The sequence below is a fragment of the Cibotium barometz genome, chromosome 17 (genome assembly GCF_041138505.1).
Source record: "Cibotium barometz isolate CiBa-2024 chromosome 17, ASM4113850v1, whole genome shotgun sequence".
Classification (NCBI taxonomy): Eukaryota; Viridiplantae; Streptophyta; class Polypodiopsida; order Cyatheales; family Cibotiaceae; genus Cibotium; species Cibotium barometz.
In genome coordinates, this window is record NC_141062.1 from 22,349,121 (window position 1) to 22,375,569 (window position 26,449).

The following is a 26,449-nucleotide window of genomic DNA, read 5'->3' on the forward strand; positions in this document are numbered from 1 at the left end:
GTTTTAACCATTGGGTTGTAGATCCTCACAACCTATTCAACCGGTTGGAAACCTGTGGTTAAAAACCCTTTAGGGGTGCCTCAACTTATAAACTCGGAATCCACTGGTTGGACAAACCATCAACCGGTTGCAAATCACAAGCTTTTCTCCCAACCTCAAAATTCATAGATGAATTACCATATGTTAAAGCAATTTGTGTATGTCTTCTTCTAATCATTTGAAAGATGTGCTACTACTAATGAATTTCAAAATGTGTAGGCTACACTTCAGCACCGTCTTTTAGTAGGAAAGGAGGGGCAGAAGTAAGACATGAATATGTTGATGTGAGTGAAGTTGTGGAGCATGGGCTTCTCCTTCCTTTAGCAGAGGAAACCCAAGAGCAAATGTCTCGTGTGGGAAGAACGCCTGGTGAGTGTTTTTCGACCTCCATCATCATGCTTTCACATGATGAGACCAGACTATTGATTCAATAAGTGTTATCGTTGTTGGCTTCGAAGAAGGGGAGGGCGATGTCAACAAGAAACCAAAGAGCACCACTCCGAAAGTTGAGTGTAGGAGGAGAGTTGTCACCCGTGAGGCATGATGGAAGAATCTCTCCAAGTGGGCACAATCACACTGCAAGTGCAGAACTGGGGCAAGTATGTACTAATCACGTGACTCATTCTAGGATGCCAAAGAACAAGGTTTTGATGATCAGGGTGTGCTAAATGATCAATTGTCACCCGTGAGGCAAGAAGGAAGATCTCCAAACAGACAAGCTTGTACTAACCGTGTGACACATTCTAGGACACCAAAAAGGAAGAGTTCTGATGATCAAGGTGAGCATTATTTATGAGTCATCTGAAAAGACCTAACCATTGTACCTAGTGCTGGCCACTTATATTTTCTTGTTCTTGTACATAGTTGAAGAAGCTTCACCAGATGTGACCTTACACCAACTAGCAAAGAGGAAGAAGAAGAAGAAGAAGAAGAAGAGAAAGATTGATGTTTTGCCGCTCTCAAGGGGTGTGCACTCGAAAGAAGATGTTATGCTGATCGAGAAATCAGCAAACAACTGCAATATTTGGGTTTGTAGAGGGTGAGAATAGTGAATTCAAAGTTGCAGATGAGCAAGCATCATGTGAGAAGGAGAACGAAGTTACTACTGGGCTAAAAGAAGCCAAAGATTTAGTCTGTCGAACCTCAAAACCTAAAGGGTGCAAGTTATGCTTGTAGCCATCTGTAGAACACTCCTCCTTTATACTCAGATGATCTCCCACGATTAATATATTTCAAGTTTCATTTTTCTATTATCCCTCTACATTCCTCTTTCAAGTTTCAACATAGACATGGATACAAGAAGGAAACAACGCACAGATAGAATTATAGAAGAGACAATGTAAGATTCCTCCCTCCATCTTTTGAGGTGTGTAGGTGTAAGAACCTCCCCTTCTGATCTTATAATTATTCCCCTCTCTGAAATAAGGAGTTTTAAACTAAAAAATAATGAGATATTTTTCATCTCTCCTCTCTCGTGTTTCAACTAGATCCAAAAAGTAAGCTGAACTGACCCAAAAATGGTCAAAAATTGACCAAACTGATCTGAAAAATTCTAGAGTTTGCTTGGTTAGAGGCTCACTTTTTCCTATAAATAGAAGCCTCCCCCTTTGTAAAAGCTGAATGGTGTTTATACATTGTTACTCTGCTCCTGTCCTGAGAGCCATTTACATTGAATTTTTTTAATAATTCAATTGTTTTTGGCCTAATCCTCTCTAAAGTGAATTGGTGGCCACTCTTGCTTCAAACAAGAGTAGAACCCTCAATCCCTCAAGCCAAAGGAGAGCTTACAAGCTCTATGTAAGTTAATTTTCTTACTTGTTTAATTTTAAATATATGGTTTTCTTGATTTTCATGTTTTACAGTTGATTGAATTAAATTCAAATGCTATGCCTTGATGAAAAGGCCACCCCCTTCTCTTCTTTACATTCCAGCCTTTCTTAATCCTAGAAAGATTAACTAAGGGATTAATCAAACTCTTCTTATTGTTTACTCTCTTGAATTTAGAAAATTGTGTAGATTAGAGTTCTATGAATCTAATTTGGGTTAATTTAAGTCAATTAAAGAATGATAAAAATGAGAAATGGTCAGCCATACAAAGGAGGTTATGGCAAAATTTTCCAGAATTTTGTGGAAAAGAAAGTTTGTTTTTATATTATTCCAAAAGAGTAATTCTTCTGATTACTCCATAAAATTGATTTTTATGCATAGAAAGATGCATAAAGGAATTTTTTTTTATTTCAAAAGTGTTATTCTCGTTAAAATTGATTTTTATGCATAGAAAGATGCATAAAGGAATTATTTTTATTTCAAAAGTGTTATTCTCGTTAAAATTGATTTTTATGCATAGAAAGATGCATAAAGGAATTATTTTTATTTCAAAAGTGTTATTCCCATAAAAATTGATTTTTATGCATAAATAATTTTTATATCAAAATTAGAATTCTCTTAAATTCTATGTTTAAATTCTATGAATAGATGTGATGTGAATCAGATAGATGTGAATGAATGGATGGATGGATGTGATGTGAATAGAGGTGATGAGATACACACACACACACACACACACACACACAACATACAGAAAGAAAAAAACTCTTCTTCGTCTCCAATAACCTTACAAAAACGAAAATGTTATGATGTTTTAATGAACAATAGCTTGCTAAACTATGATGCATGCTCATTTTTGCAGGCAAGGGATGAAAATTTAATTTGAAGGTTTACTTCTATTATGCCATTCTTTCCTAGGCATTACAAGGGGATATTGGCCTTATATATCAAGGGTAAAATGGCTTATAAATGCATGAGACCTTATAATACCACTTATGAATAGGACACACCACACATGTGGTGCTAAGACAACCACGTGGATCTAAAACGGCCAGAATCTCCTTGGGGACATCAAGCTTTCTGCCCATCCTAAACTCTTCCTAAACCCTTGGCGTCGAGCTCTTTGCCCTTTGTGTCATCCCTCTGCATCACCATCGTCTAACCTGTGCCTTACCATTGCCGTGGTGTCAAGCTCCCCTGCTACCATCGTCGTCGCCATCGCCAAAGAAAGTATTCTTGTAGTGCCTTATAGCTTGTTCTTACTGACCCCCTTTACTTTAATTTTGTTATCTCGGTCATCATTATTACAAAGCGAGGGCTCGTGGACATCCCGTAATCCCCCTACCGCTTGGTACTGACCCCATGATCCATACGGCCTCGTGTTTGCCCCCATGTCTATCCTTTTTATAGAAGGGGTCAGTACCAAGTGCTAGGGAACTCGCAGGCCCAGTGCATAAGTCCGTAATCACTTGATACTGACTCTCTTTTGTTTTTTTTCTTTTGGGATCTTCCATTTTGTTATCTGGGTTAGTACGAAGCAGTAAGGGACTCTCGCGGACATCGCGTAATCCCCCTACTGCTTGGTAGTGACCCCATGATCCGTATGGCCTCGTGTTTGCCCCCATGTCTAACCTTTTGTATAGAAGGGGTCAGTACCAAGCGATAGGAAACTTGTAAGCCCCCATGTCTAACCTTTTGTATAGAAGGGGTCAGTACCAAGCGATAGGAAACTTGTAAGCCCCTAATCGCTTGATATTGACCCTCTTTTTTTTTTCTTTTAGGATCTTCCATTTTGTTATCTGGGTCAATACAAAGTGATAATGGGCTCGCGGCGGACATCGCACAACCACCCCCCTCTATCGCTTGGTACTAACCCCATGATCCATATGGCCTCGTGTTTACCCCCATGTCTATCCTTTTATACAGAAGGGGTTAGTACCAAGCGGTGGGAACTCTCAGGCATCGTGTAAGCCCCTAATCGTTTGATACTTACCCTATGATGTGCTATTGAATGTTGAGAAAGTGGTGCTGGTGTGGAGAAACAGTTTGCTTTACGGGTGTTTGGTCAAGGGCATGGGTGTCAAGCACTAAGATGCCCCTACTACCTATCATACACAACCCAGGCTCTTGCAACGAACAGGAATAAATGAACCAGATTCATTGCCTCCTTATGGCAAAAGATATCTACTGAGGACAAGAAAGAGATGGTGTGTTCCTCCAGAACTGTTGCCTCCAGAGGTGCAACTGCCAAGAATAGATCTCCCAGCAGATGACGTTCAAGAAGAAGACGAAGGAGAAGGAAGACCACCGAAGAATATGAAGACCACATCAAGCCCACTTCCTCCCAATGCAAATCAACTGTAAAGTATTGTGTATGATTACACAATATATGTTGCAGTCATAAACAGAACAAAATCGGATGTATGTATAAATTAGACTTGAAGTATTGAGATTGTTTTAAGCCATCTTCTTCTTCTTTGTGTGTCATTTCTACTACTGTTATTGATTACTTGAGTGTCTCCATGTGTCGATGTTGTATTAATTGGAATCCCCAATTTAGGATCAATTTTCTCATTTGCAAAGCAAGTGTTCTCTGCATTTTTTAACAATATCAAGTTGAAAAGGAAATCAACACGATTATAAGGACGTTTTTTTAAAACAAACCCCCACGGGCACAAAATTCTTTTTGGCAGATGGATCATTAAAGCTTCTATACATAATTATCTCAAATCATCAGAATATTCATTTTGACATGGTTTACTTGTATCCAATCAAATATTCACAAGAATTGAATCATCAAAGCTACATAATACATAGTCCCCAAGCACTAAATTTCATGAGCACAGAATAGAAACATGTCAAGTATGCACACAATTGGATGGCATACTATTTTACATAGTTTTGTATGTACCAACTATGCTAAAAATTGAATGGTATGCTATTGTACACAGCTTCATGTACCTCAGGGGATAGGACAAATAGATTTTTGTTAACTGGGTGTGGGTCCATTGGAAATTTGATTGCTCATACAAGATACGTTGCTATCAAGGTCTCCAATTTGTAATCCCACAACTCGTAGGTTTGCTTGTCTTTAGGTGCATAGAAGAACCCTTTCACAGTAAAACAACCTCGTGCAATGGCATTCCCCCAACCATCTATCCTTTGTAGGTCTCTTGATGAAGAGCTCTTTCTCCTTTGTGCATTTCAGAATGTAGAAGTCCACATTCTCTAGATTTCCTTTTTTAGCTGTCACTGCGAAATTGTCTCTTATACAAGGACATCACTAAGGGTATCATGGTGTCCTTCGTAGGTGGCCTCCTCAATGTTTGCGATGTTAACATCAATGCCAACATTGTCTTCTTCAGTGCCATCCACCAATGGTTCAAGGGCAATGTAGTCCCAGCTATGAATATGAGACTGATTGCTGCACCTATGCCATAAGTGTTCCATACAATTACTACAATAACATGATAACTGACGCACCCTCAATGCTTCTGTATTGTGCTGAGAGTATGCAGAGATGAATGTAGGGATATTGTGTTTGTTATAGCCTTGACATTCCATGCCTCATCTCTATCTATATCACCTAACTTTATCTCCCAAAAGACTCTACTAACATACCGAGCATGCGATTCATATGTGGGACTCGGCTCTAGTGGTGAGCATTTCTTGCAAAAACTTTACATCAGTTGCACATTGGAGCTTAGCACCATTAAGCTTGAGTTGTTCATGAGTTAGTGCTCTCTTCACCACAACCCCTGCACCATTGTGCTCTCCCTTTCCCATGACCAGAGCTAAAGAAGTTCCAAGTCATTTGCAAACCTATGATGGTTGTGTACCTAGAAACAAAGTAGAAAGGCCTTTTTACTTTGAATTGAGACAAAGCACCATCAGACCAAACCCAATGACGTTGTAGGGAAATACCATAGGGTAATACCCAATTATAATGTAGCATGAAACAATGTTGCACAAAATGGGTATCATGCTTCTTATCATCATTAGAGATATAAAAGTGAATCGTTTTGTGGATGTCACCTGCAATGCGAAAGTATGTAATATGCACAAATATGGACACTTGGCTTGAATACCAGTGCATTGACTATATCTCATTTTTCTCCTTTAAAAGAGTAATTCTCAGCAAAGTCTACAATAGATATTACCACATCTTCGAAAAAATTGGACAGGCATTCTTTTTATTGCTCAGCTTGCCACTTGTTCACAAAATTATGTTTGATAAACTTTCTGGGCTGGTCTCATTAAACATTTGATTCAGTGCCTTCTTGCATGACATTTCCTTATGTATTAACTCTTTCCTCTTCTTTGTCTTGCCATCATCAGTGGTTCCACAGTCTATGTTCCTACTGAAAGATCTTCACGGTGGCAAGTCGACTAACATATGCAGATTCAGCTGGACAAACTGCTATGTTTCAAGGACCACAGACCGTGCAACTCCCCATCAGACACTTCAAAGCATGGAAAATAGTACCTTCACTACTTTGGGACATAGGATGGACTCCCATGTGCTTGTGATGCTCTTGTAGGACTTCTTTGTAGCCTTGCACCCACTTGGCTGAGAACCCACATTACAAATGACACAATGACATTGACATGCTTTGCCATGCAACCCCAAAAGTAGTTCAACACATCTTTTAAGAATGACATCTGAACATGTGTTATGCAGGAACAAGTGTATCGATCCTTAAGCTTGCGCACAAAGTATGGCTTTAATTTCTCAAAAGCTCATTGATGAACTAGTGCCTGGGGATGCATATCCTCAAACAACAAATATAGTTCAACCTGCAATACAAAACCATCGTATAGCAAGTTAAACATTTTGTTTAAAACTAGTTTATAGTTATAGATTCCTAGGTGTATGCAGCTGGTTCACCAATCGGTATCTTATTGGTTTAACACCGGTATCATATTGTTTCAAAAATGGTGTTGTCTAAAGCAAAGTTGATCTTTACCTTATATCTCATGCATGTTGCACAGAGCTAATGTTCCAAACGGTATCATACTGGTACAAAACACTGGTATCATATGGCCACCCCAAGTTCTCCTTCCGGTCTTTACCTGATATCATACCAATGTTCAACCAATATAATACCGGTTAGAAAATTTGCTATATATAGAGTACATTAGAGGATACCATGCTCTTAAGTGAGTATGATAGTAGTGTTTAATCGGCAGCTGGTCTTTTCCCTAGGTCTTTTCCCTAACTATTAGTAGTGTTAGTTGTATACAACTATCATCCCACAACCAATATCATATTGGTTTGGGAGCGGTGTGATACTGGTGAAAAGCCTTAGGAATGCTTGTTTTTTTGTTATAGCCTAAGTGTATAAAGGTTGTTTTCGATCAGGTATCTTACTAGTTTAACACCAATCTCTTACTAGTTTTCTTGGTTTTGTTTATTGCCGCCTCAAGTTGAAAACCATTTTGAACCATGCCTTGCCTTGTGAGGGAGGATGGTTTCTTTTTATTTGCTAGATTTTCTAGTACTTGACTTCCCCAAGTAGTCCAAGATCTATAGGTTGACTGACTGAAAATTTGATAATCAAACATAATACACATAGACACGGAACAACGCACATACAAGGATGATATAATCATAGAAGAGTAGAGAATTTGGCATTTGTTTGTATACCGGTTGGAAACATATAATCTAGTATCTGAATCTATACTGAAGGAATATGCAATGTATAAAAGCACACCAAATCCGCACAGGTGTTGGTAGCATAGGTTGTTGTTATTACCTCTGAGATTGATTGAGAAGGTGTGTCGGATGCTTAACATAAGATTTTCTGCCAAGGCACTTGCGACATACATCCTTTTTGTTGGATGAAACACGAGTATGTCTTACCCAAAAATTGAAAACAAGCTCTTTCACCTCATACTGATTATGCCTACTACACGAGCTCTTTCACCTCATACTGATTATGCCTACTGCACCAGCTTGTCAATTGCATGAAGATAATGGCAAAATACCATCAACAGAGGTTTGTAAATGCTCTCTAGCTGCATAGAAATTACATCTGTGTATGTTTAACTTCCTTGAAGCATCTGCAATGTTAAGAGAGGATGTGTTTGTGCCGGCGCTATTCATAAGAATCATTGGAATATACCTTTTAAGAAATAGCTTCTTAGAGTTTCTAGGCACTTTGACTGCTTCAAGTGTATTTCATATGCCATCTATTAGACTTGTCTGGTTCCATAGTGGAAAACTACTAGAAATTTCCTTCATGGAGCGATGTTGGAGAACTTGAGCTAATATATCAAACCTAGTCTTCTCATCTAGACCCTTGGTCCGCTTATTAAGGTACTGAACAACATCGTTGCATATTTTTTGATGCTTCTGCTTGTTTGCACCATGACTTGCATTCTGCCCCTATTCTTCTTGTACCTTAGACTTCATCCATGCATGTTGTTCTTGCTTCCTCTGCACATGATAATCCTTGATTGCATTGGCAGAAAACTTTACGCATGACTCGCAACCCTCTAGACAGGCCGAACTTCTACATCTGCCTCTAAATGTTTGGGAATCTATGATGGGTGAAAAGTCCATGCGTATGTGTGTGTGTCAGTGAAACAATAGTAAGGAGCTTGCAATAGGCAGAGAAAGGAGCCTACAAACCATAGGCATAGAAAGAGAGAGAGAGAGAGAGAGAGAGAGAGAGAGAGACATGGGAGAGGTGGCGAAATGAGTGCACCACGAGCTACTTGTAACTATTTTTTGTTTTTAGGCTTCTCAATCGTACAAAATGTGGGAGAAAATGAGGGAAAATGACTTTTTCAAATGTCTAAAAACCAGTTTAAAAGTCATGTCCAGGACATAGGTTTCGAGTCCACCTTACCATGCATCCACCCGTTTATACTACCCCAATGTATTATAGCCATTGGATCGTGGTTATTCTTTCATTCAGTCTCAAGTGTCTATTTGCCTTATAATTTTTTCTTTTCCTCTGTTTTCTTAGTGATCTTTTGCTTTGTTGAGAAGCTTCCTCTTTTGGTTTAGTTTCAAATTCAGTTATGCCAGTTTCAATCTCCAATGTTTGTTGTGGTATCATTGTGGACTCAGTTTCAGAATCTTCATCAGAGGTGTACGAATTAGAGATGGTTGAATGAGAGTCTTTTTCCCATGACTAAAGCTCAATACATTCCCTAATTTCCTTAGTGTTTGGGTATATGGCACTCATCATTCGCAATGGTACAACCTTAGGAAGTTCCTTGCCATTAAAAGTCACCCATGTTGTTCCTCGCTTACCCCACATGTCTAAAATGGATATCATTTGAATCCAATTCAAATCATCTCCATGTGGCTTTTAGGTTGAATCCTTCGAGGGTGTAGTTTATTCCAGGGTATAGCTAGGTGAAACTACAATGGTAGGGCCTTGTGGGCTTACAGGAGGTGTTACCATTTCGCTCATTATGGGGGCTTTAGCCTTAGACATCCTGACTTGCTCCATAGGTCTTTAGCCTTAGACATCCTAACTTGCTCCATAGGTCTTTGGATCCCATGTTAAATGCTCCATAGGTCTTTAGCCTTAGACATCCTGACTTGCTCCATAGGTCTTTGGATCCCATGTTAAATGCTCCTATATATGCACTCACAAATGCCCTACAACAAACGTTCCTCCTCAGTCATGGCTCTAGAGAATGTTTGGACAATCTCTTCCCAACTAACACATTGTGTTTGGACAGTCCAAAAAAATCTATATGAGTTTTTGTGTTGCATCGTACTCCTAATCTTCCATGAGTGGCTGTTGGTCTAGGATTTACATGCCTAGTTTCCTCTTGGAAGCATATGCAATGTCACCGCTCGTGTCTTGGCTATCAAGTATTACTTGCATAGTCCTAGCTTGGGATTGAACTGAGCTACTTAGGTAGCTAATTGTTTTGTTGTGCCAAACACAGTCTCTTCTTCTTTTGCTTTAGCAGTCTGAATTAGTGCCTCTACTATCGGAACTTCTTCCAATGTTCTACCATCAAAGCATAAGCACTTGTGCAAGAGATGGGTCAATGGGGAGTAATAGCAGGTGTAATAGAAGCTGCTTGGCTAGGGATATCAACATGGTGTTACTTTTTGGAGTCAACTTCAACTCCTCCATTGATAAACTGGTATGTATTGTAGAGTGGATCAGAGGAAGCAAAAGCCGAATCCGAACCTCTCAGATAACTCGCCATACGATGAAACAGGATGGAAGCTGGTCTAGCTCACATGGTTGGGGAAGGGCTTTCTCTCCCTAAATCTTGAGAATGTTCTATCATTGAGTCAAGTTCAAACGAGGGTTGTCCTCTAAATTGGCCTCTAAAACATGTCCATACCATAAGTGCATGCAAGTCGAGGGCAAAGGAATTGAATGACCAATATTTTTTGGTGTTAGGGAAACTTGTTCAAAGTGGGTTTTAGACAGTTCAGAACACGTTGGGAAGGGTTGTGCATGCACTTTTTTTTGGGTACCCAAGTGTCAATTTGTATTACTGTAAATTTCAAAATTTTTGGGGTGTCGTACAAGTTATACCAACGTGATCCTATGGCCAAAAACACGTATCTTGAGAGTTTTTACATGCCCTTTTCCAAAATTTTCCATATATTTTTGGTTGTCGAGTGGCAACTATTTCTTTTCTTTCTTTAAATTTTTTAATATTAATATTTTTTATTTTTTACAATTTTGGTTTCACAGATTACTCGAAAAGGGGTGGTGTGAGGATTTTCAAAATTTTCCTAGAATCTCTCTTTGACTTGGGGCCTAAAAGCTCGCACGCATCAAATGTAGCCAGCCAAAAGGCTAACAACTAGTGGCCCAAATTGTAGGAGGATTAAGTCAAGTTAATCCATGTTAATAGCACTAATAGAAAAATGTTAAAAAATATACAAAACACATAAATTAATCAATTTTTTTTGTAAATTCTACTGAGATCCTTGATTTTATACCAAATTCTTTGTGTAAGGAGTCAAAATTGGGATAAACCCCATGCTTGAAAACCAATTTTTAGGTCTATTTAACCAAATTGATTCGATTTCAAGTCCAAATTACTGTGTGAAAATGAAAAATGAAAAAAATAGAAATTGTAAAAATTAACCAAAACAAGAATTGTAGAAATTAAAAGACACCCAGTTTTAAGTGTAACAAAAAAAAACTATTTACATACATTTCTTAAGGTAACAAGAAAATGCATCAAAAAATAAGAGCAAAGCAAAGGGTTTTGAGAGATTTCATTTCTACTCCATTCTTGAAAAAACTAGAAATATAATAGAATTAAACCATTTACAAGAATTTAAAAATGCATTGTGGCTATGTGGTGGGGCTATTCCTCAAACGTGAACATTTGTGGTAACTCCTTACACCATGGGAAGGGCGTAGGAAACACTTCTTTGCATGGGGCTTTACCTCACCGCCCTTGAGAACACGTGGAAGCTTAATTGAGAAACCAATATACCATGGTCTAACACACAAAGCACGGTCGGGGTCTGTCACTCACCTTGTGAATGCTCATGGCTCGCCGAGTAGGTAGCATCGCAGAAGAAGCACTCAAGAGCTTGACCTCCTCGCTGTCACACACCAATGGAAGCTCGACCCTCCTCACAAAATCTCACACACTCTCGCACACATACAAGCAAGCACGTACACATTCTCACACACATACAAGCAAGCACACAAGAGCTCAAACAAACAAGAAAGCAATAGCATAGCATAGGAGAGTAGAGAAGAAGAGCACTCTATTGAATTAGCATAAGAGAATACAAGACAATGAGAGGTTGGCTTTCCTTTTGCCTTATCTTCTTCTAGGGGTTTACACCATTTGGGCAGACAAACTTAAAAATAAGGTTCTTAGGTTCTCTAGCCCACCTAGGCTAGTGTAAACACTTAGGTTCTTAGGCATCATTGAGTTGCCTACTAGGAACCAAATAGGGTAGTCCTGCTTCTTGGGTTGTATGAGTATGTAACCAATGGAAAATTTTGATGCATCAATATGCACATGGAAGAGTATGTCCTACTTTGGGGGTCTTAAGATCGGTGCACTTGCCAAGGACTTTTTTAAGTTCATCATATGCTTACTGACATGGCCTTGCGATCTCAGCATAGAACATACATGGCCTTGCGATCTCAGCATAGAACATACATGGCCTTGCGATCTCAGCATAGAACACAATGAACCCTCTACAGTATCTGACATGGCCTTGCGATCTTAGCATAGAACACAATGAACCTTTTATAATATCTGACATGTCCCACAATCTTTTCACTCCCTTGAAATTTATAGGTGGAGGCAATTTCAAATTCAATTTTTCTTTGCTTTCATCTATGGATTGGCATAATATGTCCCAATGTTTCTTTGATTTCATCCATTTTTAGACATAATATATCCCAATATAACTCTATGCTTAACCCAAAATTGGCATTTCAATGGATTTAAAGATATTCAATACAATCAACACCTTTTAAATACTTTTTTGAAGCAAGTTAGGTGGTCTTTCCACTTGGAATGCAAACAACTTCCAACCATTTCTACAAATAGTCATTGAACATTGTGCATATGAGTCATTAAAATGTCACTAGGACATTGGTTAGTCCAAAGGGCATAACTAGGGTATAACCCGATAGGCAAACACTCCTCCCATGGTGGTGAAGGCGATCTTGTGTTAATCCTTAGGTGTAATAGACACTTTGTTATAGCCAAAGAAACCATCCAAGAAGCTGTCAGATTCTTTACCCGATAACTCTTTCTAAAACATACTCAATATACAGTAATGGGTAATGATCTTTTCTCGCGAGGCTATATTCACTTTTTTCAAGTCTACACACACTCGTAGTTTTCCATTTTTCTTTGACACAATGACTATGGGTGATACCCAATTAGTGTGCTCAATTTCATAGATGAATCCCATAGCAATAATCTTGTCAATCTCTTCTTGGACTCTCTTCTTGCATAATAGCAGAATATTTGGGATTCGTTTGATAAGCTCTTTACCTAGGGGGTCTTGATCTTCTATAATAGGATTTCTATGTTGCACCACCTCAATTGATACCTTCATATCCATGTACTTCCAGGCAAAGCAATCCTTAAATTCGTAGCAAATTCACTAGCTACTTTTCCTCATTCAAAGTTGGATCCTTACTAAAATGAACAACGGTTTGGGATCCTCCTCGGGTTGGCTAAGTCTACCTCCTTGACTTTAGCAGGTCCCCATCATATGAAATGCCTTCTTATCCTTCCTTAGAGCATTGAGCTCCAAGGCGAACAACTGTTTGGTCACACTGCATATGGTTTATAATGCTCAAGAACATGTGTTAAATCCATTACCTCATCTTCTTTTGCCTCAGGCTGGGCCCAAATTCTCAGGCTGGGCCCAAATTCTTTTGCCTACTTGCTCTGCCAAGGCCTTATTTCTGTGATGCATTTTTATTCTAGAAGGTCACGGCTCAACCTTTTATGGGGATTGGGGTCTCTCCTATATCTTACCATGGATAGTAATTTTCTCTAGATCCTCACCCCATTTCTTAGAAAACTCCTCATGCACCTTTGTAGCTTGAACATATCTTAGCCACTATGCATATGTCCATTTTCTTTGTAACATGTTATTACATCAAGACTGATAGCGCTGTCACCTTAATCATTTTCTAATGTGTTTTCCTTTCAATATCAGAGCTTCTTGATAACTTTGCTTCCAAAGGTCAACAAATAGTCCCACCTCCTATCATCAAGATAAAAGTGGAAGGACATGGTCTCAATGAGTTTAAATCAATGTACTTGGTTCCCCGATTAGGGTGTACATCGATTGTTGACAACACATGCATCTAGTTTTCACTAAAATCTAGAGGAGGGAGGGATGCATACATCATGTCCTCCTCCTCACCCTTGTTTGGAGCAATTTCTAGTTTGTATACTTGTACCGATCTAGTGTGATAAGTGGTAACAAACTCATTTCCAAAGAGGTTACTCCATGTTTACAAATCTATCTTTTAGAACTTGGGCATCCTTTCATAAATAGACTTGTCTAAGGCCCAAAGGCCCAACCATGCACCAACCTAGCCTCCCTCATGAAAAGTTTGCCAAGTATTACATCATATGAATCTAGTTGGCATAAGAAGTTCATCACTACAAATGTGTGATGATATTGAACAAAAAGATTTTCAATTTAGTTCGTTGTAGAAGACTCCTCCATGGGCCTCGCAAGTGTTTCGTCGGCCATTTTTACGCTAAGATCCATTCATTCTAAGGCCAGCTTTCTCCATTTTTTCTCGCATTTCTTTGTAATGATGCTCATTGTTATTCCATCATCCAAAATCGTGGTTGCTTGATATCTGCTATGGTATATAGGAATGGTGGCATTCGTATCATCATTCTCATAGTAATGTCCTAACTAATTGAGTGGAATTTGATGAATTTAAAAGCATTACTATCGTTGCACCCAACAAAGCGCTTCCCTATTTAAGAAGGAAAAACTCCTTTGGATTCACCTCAATTAAGGAGCTTTGGGAAGAAATGAGCCAACTAAAAACTTGGGATTCACCTCAATTGAGGAGCTTTAGGAAGAAATGAGCCAACTAAAAACTTGGGATTCACCTCAATTGAGGAGCTTTAGGAAGAAATGAGCCAACTAAAACACATACATGAGTACAAGAACAACGTAACACTTGGGAACATAAGTCACCATAGCCCTTCGAGCCCTAGATTCACTAATTGGCTTAAACAGTGCCATAAACTTCATGAAAAGGGATTTAAATCACATGTTTTTGGGCGAAGCTCTAGTGAAGGAGCACGAGTAGGAATCTCAAGGTTTGCTCCCATAGAAAGTGGTCAAACCATGTTAGTATCGCCACAATGTTTCAAATATTTGGTGTTGATCCTGAACTGGGTTTTGCCGAAGCTAACCACAACCAACAACAAGCAATCTAAAAGCACCCAACAACCACAATTATGACAATCGAGAGATATGTCTCTTTTTTGATATACCATTAGAGATAAGTGTTCTTCAAAACACACAAAAACAAGCACACACAATGCAAGAAGGAGTCCCACCTTCTCAAGGACCTCATTAAAGAAGTGTCTTCATCACAAAATCAAGTTCTGGTTATTCTCCGTTTGGGCGAGGAATATGGAAGATAGGAAAGGGAAAAGATTCAATGTTTGGGACTATCTCAAACCAAAGGGATCCACAAGGGCATTTACATGTCATGTCTCCAACCACATCAAGCCTACAACCTCAAAGCCAAGCTGATGGAGGACAAGTCCCATTAGAAACCGCACAACCCAACCCTATGGAGGGGGGGGCAAGAAATCCCAAACCCTGAAATAGAGGATTTTGTGTAACCACTCTCTCATATTCCACCTGTTACATGAATATGCGAAAGAGACATGCTTTTAGGAATGCATTTAAAATGGGAAGGGGAGTTGCTACAAATATAGCACCTAGAGGACCAGAGTTAGGTAAAACAAAGCCTATCCATATCTCAAGAATGATGACCAAATTTGATGGAACTATCGATCAAATTTGTGATGTTATGGGAAGGATCCATGACTCTACCAAGATCTGTTCATTCACACTTTACCAAAGCAGGCCAGTGGTTTAGGTTTCTCTAAACCCACATGAGAAGGCCAGCTATAAGGTCTTGAGAGACACATTCACTGTAGGATTCTCAACCAATGGAGCTGGATAGAGTCCCATCATACGAATCTATAACATCAAGAATGAGGAGGAAGAAACCATGATGGACTACATTTCTAGAACCAAGTATCTCCACATGGATGCAAGTCCCCACGAGCGACTAGATCACTCATCATTCATTGATAGATTTATGATTGGTCTCAAGAGTAAGAGGCTTCATGACCACCATCTATATAGGTATGCATCTTTGATAAGTGTTGCCACAAGAGGTAATAGGCCTAGTAGACAAACTTCAAGACAAGATGTAGAAGTCATCCACTCAAACCAAGAGATAGGGACATGTCATCCGATGCCTCAATGGCCACAACTAGAGTTATAATCAAGGACATGAGCATGGATGAGTTGGTAGAAAATCTTCTCAACCGTTGTTGACGAGGAGTGGGAGGGTCATCCCCAAGGGCATTCTCAAGGCCCCAAGGGTAGGGTTATCCCGATGGATAACCTCATGGCCAAGCCTAGCTAGTTCAATTCTCCACATAGGAGTGGCATTGCAACCTCAAGGACAACCCCAAATAGTTCCTTAAGCAAGACACCCACATTTATTTCCATAGAGAAATATGGTTTGGTGTGCAATTTACTACCAAAGCCATACAAGCATGGAGTATCCACTATGTTGAGACAACAATAGTATTCTACTCATTAGCAATGCCGCTCATTGGCAATGCCATCGATACGAGGGAAAAATCTAGCATCTTAATCTATGCTCTCCGTGCACCAAAGCAACTATTAGCCCTACTGTCCATACGAAATTCTCCCACTTCTAGTATGTATAGGCTACCACCAATGCCATACCCACCGTATGCCCACTACAATACCCACCTCCAGTATGAATAGACCACCACCAATACCATACCCACCTCGGTGTATGTACAAATAGCTACCTCCATCAGTATTACCACTCTAACTAATTCCTCTTAGAACTGCATCAATATAACATTACTCAATGACTTTGCTAGCGGACTCTGAGGGTTTGGAACAAGAGAGCTAAGAGTCATCTGAGCAATGATTCATTTAGACATGCAAAGCAACCCCCATCCATTGACTATGTCTCCTTGTCCTAAGCCATAGCACAACAAAAAGCGAGACTTCATTAACATGTCATGGAGGCCACCTTTTCAATGTTTTCATTCTAAGGTCCTGCATCATGTTGCCAAGTGTCCTCATATGGCCATCGTACCAAGTGCCCCAACTCCATCTCTAAATACAGTGCCAAACTCCAATGTCATCCCATGTACAGGGGCACACGTTACAAGTGTGCTTTTGAACTTGCTTTTAAGGATTGTCCAAACAGAGTGACAATCACCCCAATGTGGTAGGACTATCACCCACTTGGAAGAGTCTTAACTTGCTAAGTGTACAAGGACTTTTTCATATAGTCCCTCTGTTACACCACCAGTGAAATACTCTCTGTAATCTACACGTGTGGGTCGATGGAACACCCATGGGAGGCCACTCAAAAACAAGGTGAGCACATAGTATACCAAAGGGTAGAAATGAAAGACTCCGGTAACAATCAGCATGGTGCTTGACTGTTGAATGCTCATTGGACACCTCACAATCACAAATCATGCTTCATGGGAGTCACTAGCATCAAATTGACAACTCTACAATGTCAAACATCCTCCACAATTTGTGGTATGCACAATGCATCATAATTCAACCACGCAACAAAGTTCTGGAAAAAACAATTTTGTTTTAATCTAGAGCCATTCCAAAATTTGAAAATTCTTCTAGGAAAAGGGAACAACCTTTTCAAAAAAATGTCAAATGGACTTTGGTTATAAGCATAAAAGTATGAAGAAAATGCTTCTTCAAGGTTACCATTTCCATTCAACCAGTGGTGAAAAGTATCGGTGTATGTTCAGAATAAAAGACTTTGTGAACGCTGCCATGCAACCAGCCCATGAGAGGTAGGTGTTGAGACAGAGAGGTTTATTGGTTCGATGCATTCAAACATGATGACAAGCATTTGAAGGAAGCAGCAAACGCCCATGCCTCTCAAAAAATGAGGTGGAGTTAGAAACAACCCTTGTGGCAGCTAAACTCACATTTAAAAAAAAAACAAAAACAAATCACTTGTGAAGGCATATGCATATGTCCTTGTCGGTTAAACCTAACCAACTCATCTCACAGGGTTCAAATCCACCATAGAAAAGTATGATGTTTTAGAGCATTGTTGTTGCCGGGGAAACCCAACCAATACCTAAGCTAGTAGAAATATAGTTACACATTTAGTCCAATATTTCAACTTCCAGAGTTCATGTGGACATGGAGAAAATCATCTTGCTATTTGCCCAACCAATGGCCACTGGAGCATGCAGCTGCAACACCACCAGAAGAATCCATCTCAATCAGCGAGTTTCTCAAAAGAAAGACTGGCCATTGATTGTTTTATGACTGTTCAGGGTATTTCCCTTTAGACTTCTCTCCCCCATCTCTTATTATTAAGTGCAAAGGAATACATGCAAGAGGAAGAGCTTCAATGCCTACATCTACAAGTCAAGTGAGAGCTTTAGCCAGTGAACAGAAACGTGCTCAGATTTTGGCTCATTAAAACTTAAACTTAGTCAATTGTTTATGTAACACTATGTCAAAACTTTGAAAAGGGTCGCATGCATGGCGTTCAAAAAGGTGTTATCACATTCAAGCACGTTTTAATAGTGCCAATGCTTTATCCTTACCGACCTTCACATGTAAGGGTAAATGGTAAACTGAAACTGCAGGATGCCAATAAATTGGCCTTTTTCTTCTATTCTAAAAGCCACACTTGGACAAGGGCCGCCAAAGCCTGTGTTGTTTTTCTTGTACACCAACCTTCTTGAACTATGACATGCAATGATATGTTGAAATTTCTAAGAAAATACAATACACTCGGCATCAGAGGGACAATGTCTTGAAACAATTAAAATATACATATAAAATAAGCAAATTGCCCTCTCCATGAAATGCTCACCTCTCAGCAACCACAGGGCTAGGCTTCAATATGCTTACACTTCACGTACGCATACAAAGGCCTTGCCCAAAAAAGGTGTTGCAAGGATAAGTATTGCCTTGGCTCCCTTTCATGAAAGACCATATACTTAGCTACTTAAGGACTTGAGGGCTAGGCGATCCATGTGATCTTTAAGTGGAAGCTTCACTTTGGTTGCAAAACCCATTTTCTCAAGAGCCACAACGCAATACCAAGTGGGGTCTAATTGCCACCACTCAAGACCGTGCCTTGCTGAATATTCAAATGCATGGTGGTTGTTATGCCACCCCTCCCCAAATGCCAGCAAAGCAACCCACCTGTAAATTTGATGCAGTCAAATGCCAAGTCAGCGTGCAAGAAAATCCTTAAAGTTCCAATTGATAAATTAGTGCTAGGGTTTACCAGTTGTTCCGAGACAAGTCGCCTGTATTCCATGCTTGTGTACCCCACACATGAGATGCTGAGTTGACGAGCCAGGTAATGTGGTATACCCAAACTGTCCTGAGAGCCTGCAATTACATAGCAAATATTCATATACCAGCATACGTGTTTATATGTCAGGATACGCCTTACAAGATGTGCATAGAAGTTTACTTACCACACCCCATATCAAGAAAGGAAGACCTCCCCATGCATAGAAACCAATTGCAGCTAGGATGGGATGAATGGGGTAAGTTTTTTCAATAAACTTGTAAAAGGGATCCTTTGCCATATCCCCGACATTCCCACGAGCACCCACCTGTGAAAAAGTAGCGACAATCTTTACACATACAAACTTATCTCCATTAAACAATACAAGTCTACGCATTTTGAAGAAGTAGGACCTCACCCTTTCCAAAGTGGTTTTGTTATCAAGCAGCCATCCCATGTGACTGTACCAAAAGCCTTCATATGGTGAATGCGGATCCTTATCTGTGTCACAGTGTTGGTGATGATATCGATGTGAGCTGACCCATTCCATAGGATCACCCTGTAAGCGGGGGAAAAGGACAGTAAGGGTTAAAATATACGAGAAACACAGAGCAGAGATGGCACAAATGGACAATGTCCACAAATACGCTTGGGCAATCATAGCAGGAAACACTATCATGCATACACACACATACATGTACGCATGTGTAAGAATGTACGGATGTCTGTACGCACAAATTGTACTCAAGATACATTATTGCCATAGAAACCATAGCAGCGAGGAGAATTAACACAGTGCCCAAACGCAAATCAGGGTTAATTAAATCTGAAGGCACCAGTTTAGGGTTGATCAAAAAGAAAAATGATGCCCAAATATACCTGCATGGCAAGGACTCCGCAGTAAGCGAACGTGTATTCGAGCCATTTGGGAAGGGTGAAGCTCTTATGGGAGAGGTTCCGGTGGTACGACAAGGTGATTCCCAACATACCTGTGACCAGGTACGAGAGCAAAAACACCCCAAAGGCCTGCCAAGAGAAGGTGAAGGGCGCCAGAAGACAAAGGCCATGAATTCCCACCAAGAACACCGCTATGGCTATGTCGGTGGGCGCCCACTTACGGTTCGCAAAGTAGGGTTTCCGCCACAGAGGGGCCACGTCCGAAAGCCAGATGTGGGCGGGCATTCTGGGCGGATCCGGGGTCGCCAGGGGGACGTTTTGGGCGGCCACACAGACATGGAGCGGGCGGCGGGCGAAGTGAAAGGAGCCGCCGGCCACGCTGCTGCATGAGCGGAGAGGGAGCCTGAGGGGGGGTAAAACAGAAGAAGGGAAGCGTTTCGGGGGCGTTTCAGGTTTCGGGCGGCCACCTGCGGCCGCCACCGCCGTAGCTCTGCTAACTGCTGCTGCTACTGCTGCCATGGCTATGGCTGTGGCGGGCAAAGGTTGGCCACCCGACGGACGATAACTCATTAACAGAGCAAATTTTGAAGAAGGCGATGCCACGCCATCATTTCCACGCTGGCAACCAGATTAAGAAATTTTGAATCCACGTCAAACGTTCCAGCTTGGCAGAACGTGTGAAGACGGTTGCTCCGTCCCGCGTGTACACGCAAACGACCACAACCCAGCCACGTCGGAGTAGGTGGAATTATCTGCGTACGAGGGGTGGCTGCCTTCCTATTGGCTCAAGCGCAAAAGAGACAAAGTGTATGCCGATTTTGGTTGATCGTTGGCCTTTTTTCACTTTCATTGGTTTCATGTGGATAGCTGGGTCCCAGGCTTCATCATTAGCAGCTGTCGGCTTGCCCCTCTATTAAGCCTTGAACATTTGGAATTATAGTTTATCATGATCATCGCTACATACTACAATCATCAAAAACGTTGCATTACTTTAACTACCTAGTCCGCAACTGGTGCTTCTCACTTCTTTTGAGACTCCAAATTCAAATTCTACCCAAACCTCCTCCGTCCCTTCCCGAACCTCCAAATTCTTGCCACATGGCAGCTTTGTAAGACTCTTCCTTAAGATAATACTAGTATTGCACCCGCGCATTGGTGCGGCCGACCAAGGTTCCAAAAAATAACTATACCCTCTCTACAACCATCTCTCTCTCTCTCTCTCTCTCTCTCTCTCTCTCTCACACACACACACACACATGCACATGCACATGACCCTCTCCCTCTCTCTGTCACGTACACACACTCTCAAATGTTGAAACTCTCTCTCTCTCTCTCTCTCACATGCACACACATATACACACCTGCTCTCCTCTCTCTCTCTCTCTCTCTCACACACACACACACTCCCTCTCTCTTCTTACACTCTCCCACACATAGAAGCGCTCTCTCTCTCTCTCTTTCAATCTCTCTCTCTCTCTCTCTCTCTCTCTCTCTCACACACACACACACACACACACACATGTAAATATATAGTATATACAATATTATGTTTTAGATACATAAACCTATACATAGACACATATACTTATACATATATACATGTATACATATATACATATATGTATACATATATATACATATATATACTTATACATATATACATGTATTTAAAAATATAAATACAAACATCGACATAATTTAATTAATTTTGATTAAATTTTAATGTGCGGAGATGGGTGATTAGTTGTGTCACTTTTAAATATATAGATAGATATATCATACACACATCTAAACACACACACACACACACACACACACACATATATATACATATACATACATACATACATATGTATGTATGTATATATAAATGTAAATAAAAACACACACACACACACATGTATACACACATATACATATATTTTTTCTATTTAATTTATATTTTATTAAAAGCTACTTTTTATTATGTATCTCTTACTCTCTTTCTCTCTCTTTTCATCCTCCCTCGTTACATCTCTCTCTCTCTCTCTCTCTCTCTCTATCTCTCTCTCTCTCTCTCTCTCTCTCTCCAGGTCTGCCCCATCTCACTCTCTCTCAAGCACATTCTACACATAGATGCAGATGTACGCACATGCATGCATACTCTCTCTCTCTCTCTCTCTCTCTCTCTCTCTCCCTCTCTCTCTCTCTCTCTCTCTCTCTCTCACACACACACACACACATGTACACACCGCACATACACTAATCTAAACGCACACTCTCTCCTCCCACACACTATCTCCTACGTAGAAATTATCTGCCTCTCTCTCTCTCTCTCTCTCTCTCTCTCTCTCACATACACACACACACACATGTACACACTGCACATACACTAATGAAAACACACACTATCTCCTCCCACACAAACTATCTCCTACATAGAAATTCTCAGTCTCTCTCTCTCTCTATCTGTGTCTCTCTCTCATGCACACACACACACTCTCTCTCTCTCTTCACGCACACTCTCTCACATAGAAGCTCTCTCTCTCTCTCTCTCTCTCTCTCTCTCTCTCTCTCTCACACACACACACACACACTTAAATAGATGTACACACATATATATAATTTTAATTAATTAAATTTTATATTAAATTTTAATGGTAGGGATGAGTGGTGAGGTGTGCTCACTCTCAAATAAATGCATCTGACATGTAATCTCTCTCTCTCTCTCTCTCTCTCTCTCTCTCTCTCTCACACACACACACACACACACACTTATGCACATGCACACACTCTTTCTCTCACATACACATGCACACACTCTCAAATGTCGAAACTCTCTCTCTCTCTCTCTCTTACACACACACACACATGTACATACATGCACATGTACTAATGCAAACACACACTCTTTCCCCCTACACACTCTCACACATAGACTTCCATGTCTCTGTCTCTCTGTGTGTTTCTCTCTCTCTCCCTAGTATGCCGTCTAGGAAATATGAATAAAATCTTGTATAAAAGGAATAAGATGGCCTTATCCAGACTTTCACATACTAAAACCTGTCTCTATATACTTGAGACTACATCAAGGAATAACTCCTTCTGAGTACATCATTAGAAAAGAAATTGAATTATTAGAAAAATAACTCACCTAGATATATAAGCAACTAGGTATCCGAGTTGGAATATGTACAAGAGTACAAAAAATATACTCCAAAATTATGTGTAAAAAACGAAGGCAAATGCTACCTTCAAAGCACATGATATTATTCAAAAGATCAAAAGATCCTTATAAAACCATGGATAAAAGCATAGAAGCTCCTCGAATCCATAAAGACCATAGTTGATCACATAAAAATCAATGCATACCATCTAATGGACATTAATCATGCCAAAAGAAGCATTAAAATTGGTGGCCAACTTATCAATCCGGAGTATATGAACATTGTGTCGTTCAAGCAAAACTCCAAAGTAAGTAAGTGAAACACATGTGTGTAGTACTCAATAAAAAAACCCTAGACACAAGTGATCTAGGCAGAACCTGATGAGTCCAAATAAAATTTGGAAAACATCCAATAAAAATCCACCAAAACAAACCGATCAACTAACCCATGATAGAATTTGTCTTAGGCTTAAGAAATTAAGCACAAACCACACTTAAATAAGTGCAAAATAAATTATCATGGAAAAGTGTCAAAGGTGAAACACACTTTGAACGCAAATTATAGCCATCAAAAGAAATTAAGGAACATGTCCAAAAAGAATGGCTAAACAATGGTAAAAAATCATGAATACATCATTTAGAATTAATCCAAACATAAATATCCATTAATACGAGATATAATCGTATTAATAATATGCGAATAACCTGCATCTATCTAATGTCAGCACGAGAAAACGTACTTCAATATTAGATAACCCTCGAAAATATTAAATTCTTGAGAAAAAAAATTATCATGATTTTTTCTTAATTTTGTCTAATTTTCTAGGGCCTCAAAATATAATAATTTTGAATTCCACCAAATGTATCTTATGGCATTCCAAACCTGTATTTTTCTAGAATATTTTTAGCAATTAATTTTGCCAAAATACCATTGATATTTTAAAAATATCAATTTTTAAGATTTCTAAAAATAATTTCTAGAAATTTCTTAATTTTTCGTGAGAATCCCATCGTTGACGAAATTTCCAATTCCACCCGACAATTCTCAAATCCAATGAAAATTTATAATTTTAATGGATTTTTTAATTTTTGGATCAAAAATATATTTTTAAAGGAATTTGAATGGTCACGGGCGCCCGAATGGACACACCACATGCCAAACACCAACCCCACATTTTTCCAAAAATAAAAAACTTATTTTAAAAAAAATAAAAAAATAAAAAAAGTTTAATTAAGCTTATAAGAAATTTGATTTTTTAAGGGGGGCGTTTTTTTTCCGCCGGGTGCTGCGCAGCCCCCCCCCCTCCCGGGCGCCTGTGCGCAGAAAAAAACAAGAGAGGGAGGGACTCCCTCTCTCTTCTCCCCTCTCTCCTCTCCTTCTCCATTTCAATCTCTCTCCTCCCATCTCTTCTCTCTCTCTGTTAATCAGAGAGATTAACTTTAATCTTTGATTAAAGTTTTTACATTAATTATGATTAATGTTTAAAAAGTCATTTTTTAAGAGAATTTCTCACGAAAAAAAAGGAAAAATCAGATTTGAGAGACGGAGAGGACCCCACGCACACGGGAGAGCATTTCATGCATCAACACGCTGTCCCCTACTGAATTTCAGTAGAAAATTGACAGAATTTAAGATAACCTTTGTCTAATTTTTCACTAAATTTCATGAATTTTTTTGAAATTTTTAAATTATCCCGAACGCATTTAGAATACGAACGGTCAAAAAATTTCGGAATTCCAACGATTTTCCTGGAATACGGAAAGCCAAAAGTTTTGAGAAAATGAAAAGACAAAAAAATTCGGAACGTGAAAGGTCAAAGAAATTTTCAGCAAATTTTTTCCTCAAATCTTGTAATTTCTCACTATTTTTCAAGCTTTTTTCAAGCTTTTTTTGAAATATTATCAAAAGCTTTTTGTTTTTTAATCATAAAAATGCTCAAAAAAATCCTTAAAAATTAGGAAAAAATTCCTTAAAAATCCAAGAATTTAGGGAATCCATTCTACCAAAAATATCCACAATAAAATATATGGTATTTTTGTAAAGATTTCCATTAATGCTTGATTTAAACCATAAAAAATAGAAAAAAAATAGCATTAAACTCACGGAATTCCCCCGCAACGTCAATTCGTCCATTGAATTGTAGTAACACACGTTTCAATCACCATATCAATGATCCACGTGCAATTTATAAACATAAATCAATAAAATAATATTTTTATTAGTAAATATTAAAATTTATTTAAAAAATCAACAATTAAATAGAGATTGCTCTGATACCACTGTTAAAATCCTAAGATCTCTCTAGATAATTGTTATGCATAAACATGCATAAATCAGGCATAAACTCAACCACCCAACCACCCCCGAGCCCAAGGGATGCACACATGAATCATAAATGAAATACATCATACCTCTACCTTGATGTCCCATACCATCAAGAGGTATCAGAATGAATGTATCTATGTGTGTGTGTGCATGAATGTATCTATGTGTGTGTGTGTTATATGTACATTATGTGCGCTATGTTATATACACATTATGTGTGCATATACTAGGAGGCTAACCCACATTAGGCTTGTGAGCATGGGAGCATGGGAACAAGCTCTAGTGGAGCATGGGTTAGGACTAACCTTAAGGGTTAAGATTAGGGTCAGGCATCCAAGGGTCACACATGGGGAATGGAAATTCAAGAGTCACTTGAGGGCCCTCCTATATAATAGGGGCATGGGGCACGCTCAAGGGGGCTTGGGAGGCTTGGAGGCTTATGCTATGGTCTCTTGTGTGCAGTCCATATCTACTCATCTACCATTTCACACTATAGGTGGTCACATTAGATTGGGCCTCTTTTTATAGGCTTGATACAAAGTGATTAGCTCCATAACTTAGTGATAATTATACACCTAATCATGCTTAATTTACTCCTAAATCCAATCCCTAGAATCTAGCCTACACCTCCCTCTCATAAATGCACATTGGAGACTCTATTCACCCCACTTTCCTGGATGCCTAGATGCCTAGATGTATATATATGTACATATATATATATGTACATATCTATATATATATATGTGTATATATGTATGTATATATATGTACATATATATATACATATAGTATTCCTTTTGTTTATTTGTCTCCCATCTTTATTTTTCTTCATTAAACTATCCTCTCACTCCCATGAAACTAAACATAAATTATGAGATCGCTCACCCAAAATACGACTAGAGTATCTTGGCATACTCCCTCGACACACCTTAAATAGAACCTAAGAAACAAGAAAATTATACTGACTCCTAAGAAAGGTTGCTCTAGAACTCATCTAACTAGCAAACAAGCAAGAAACGTAAACTAGTTATGCTAATCACTTGATTTTAGATGTTCTCACCAACACATACACACATCCATCCATTCTAATAAAAACACTATAAACATAAGACCAAAGTTACAAAAAAAACCTGTACCGCACCAAGTTGAAAAGAATTATAA

The 26,449-nt window shown here is 39.3% G+C and overlaps 1 protein-coding gene across 1 annotated transcript; it reads right to left on the reverse strand.

The window, feature by feature from the left end:
• Window positions 1–18,353: 18,353 nt before the first annotated feature.
• LOC147629789 (acyl-CoA C20 Delta5-desaturase-like) lies at window positions 18,354–20,388 on the reverse strand. The gene is made up of 5 exons (XM_086811314.1): window positions 19,800–20,388; window positions 19,339–19,479; window positions 19,108–19,248; window positions 18,912–19,018; window positions 18,354–18,826 (listed from the first exon to the last, which is right to left on the reverse strand). Exons 1-5 carry the CDS (start codon window positions 20,385–20,387, stop codon window positions 18,619–18,621), a joined length of 1,185 nt encoding a protein of 394 aa, XP_086667440.1. The 5' UTR covers window position 20,388; the 3' UTR covers window positions 18,354–18,618.
• Window positions 20,389–26,449: the final 6,061 nt, after the last annotated feature.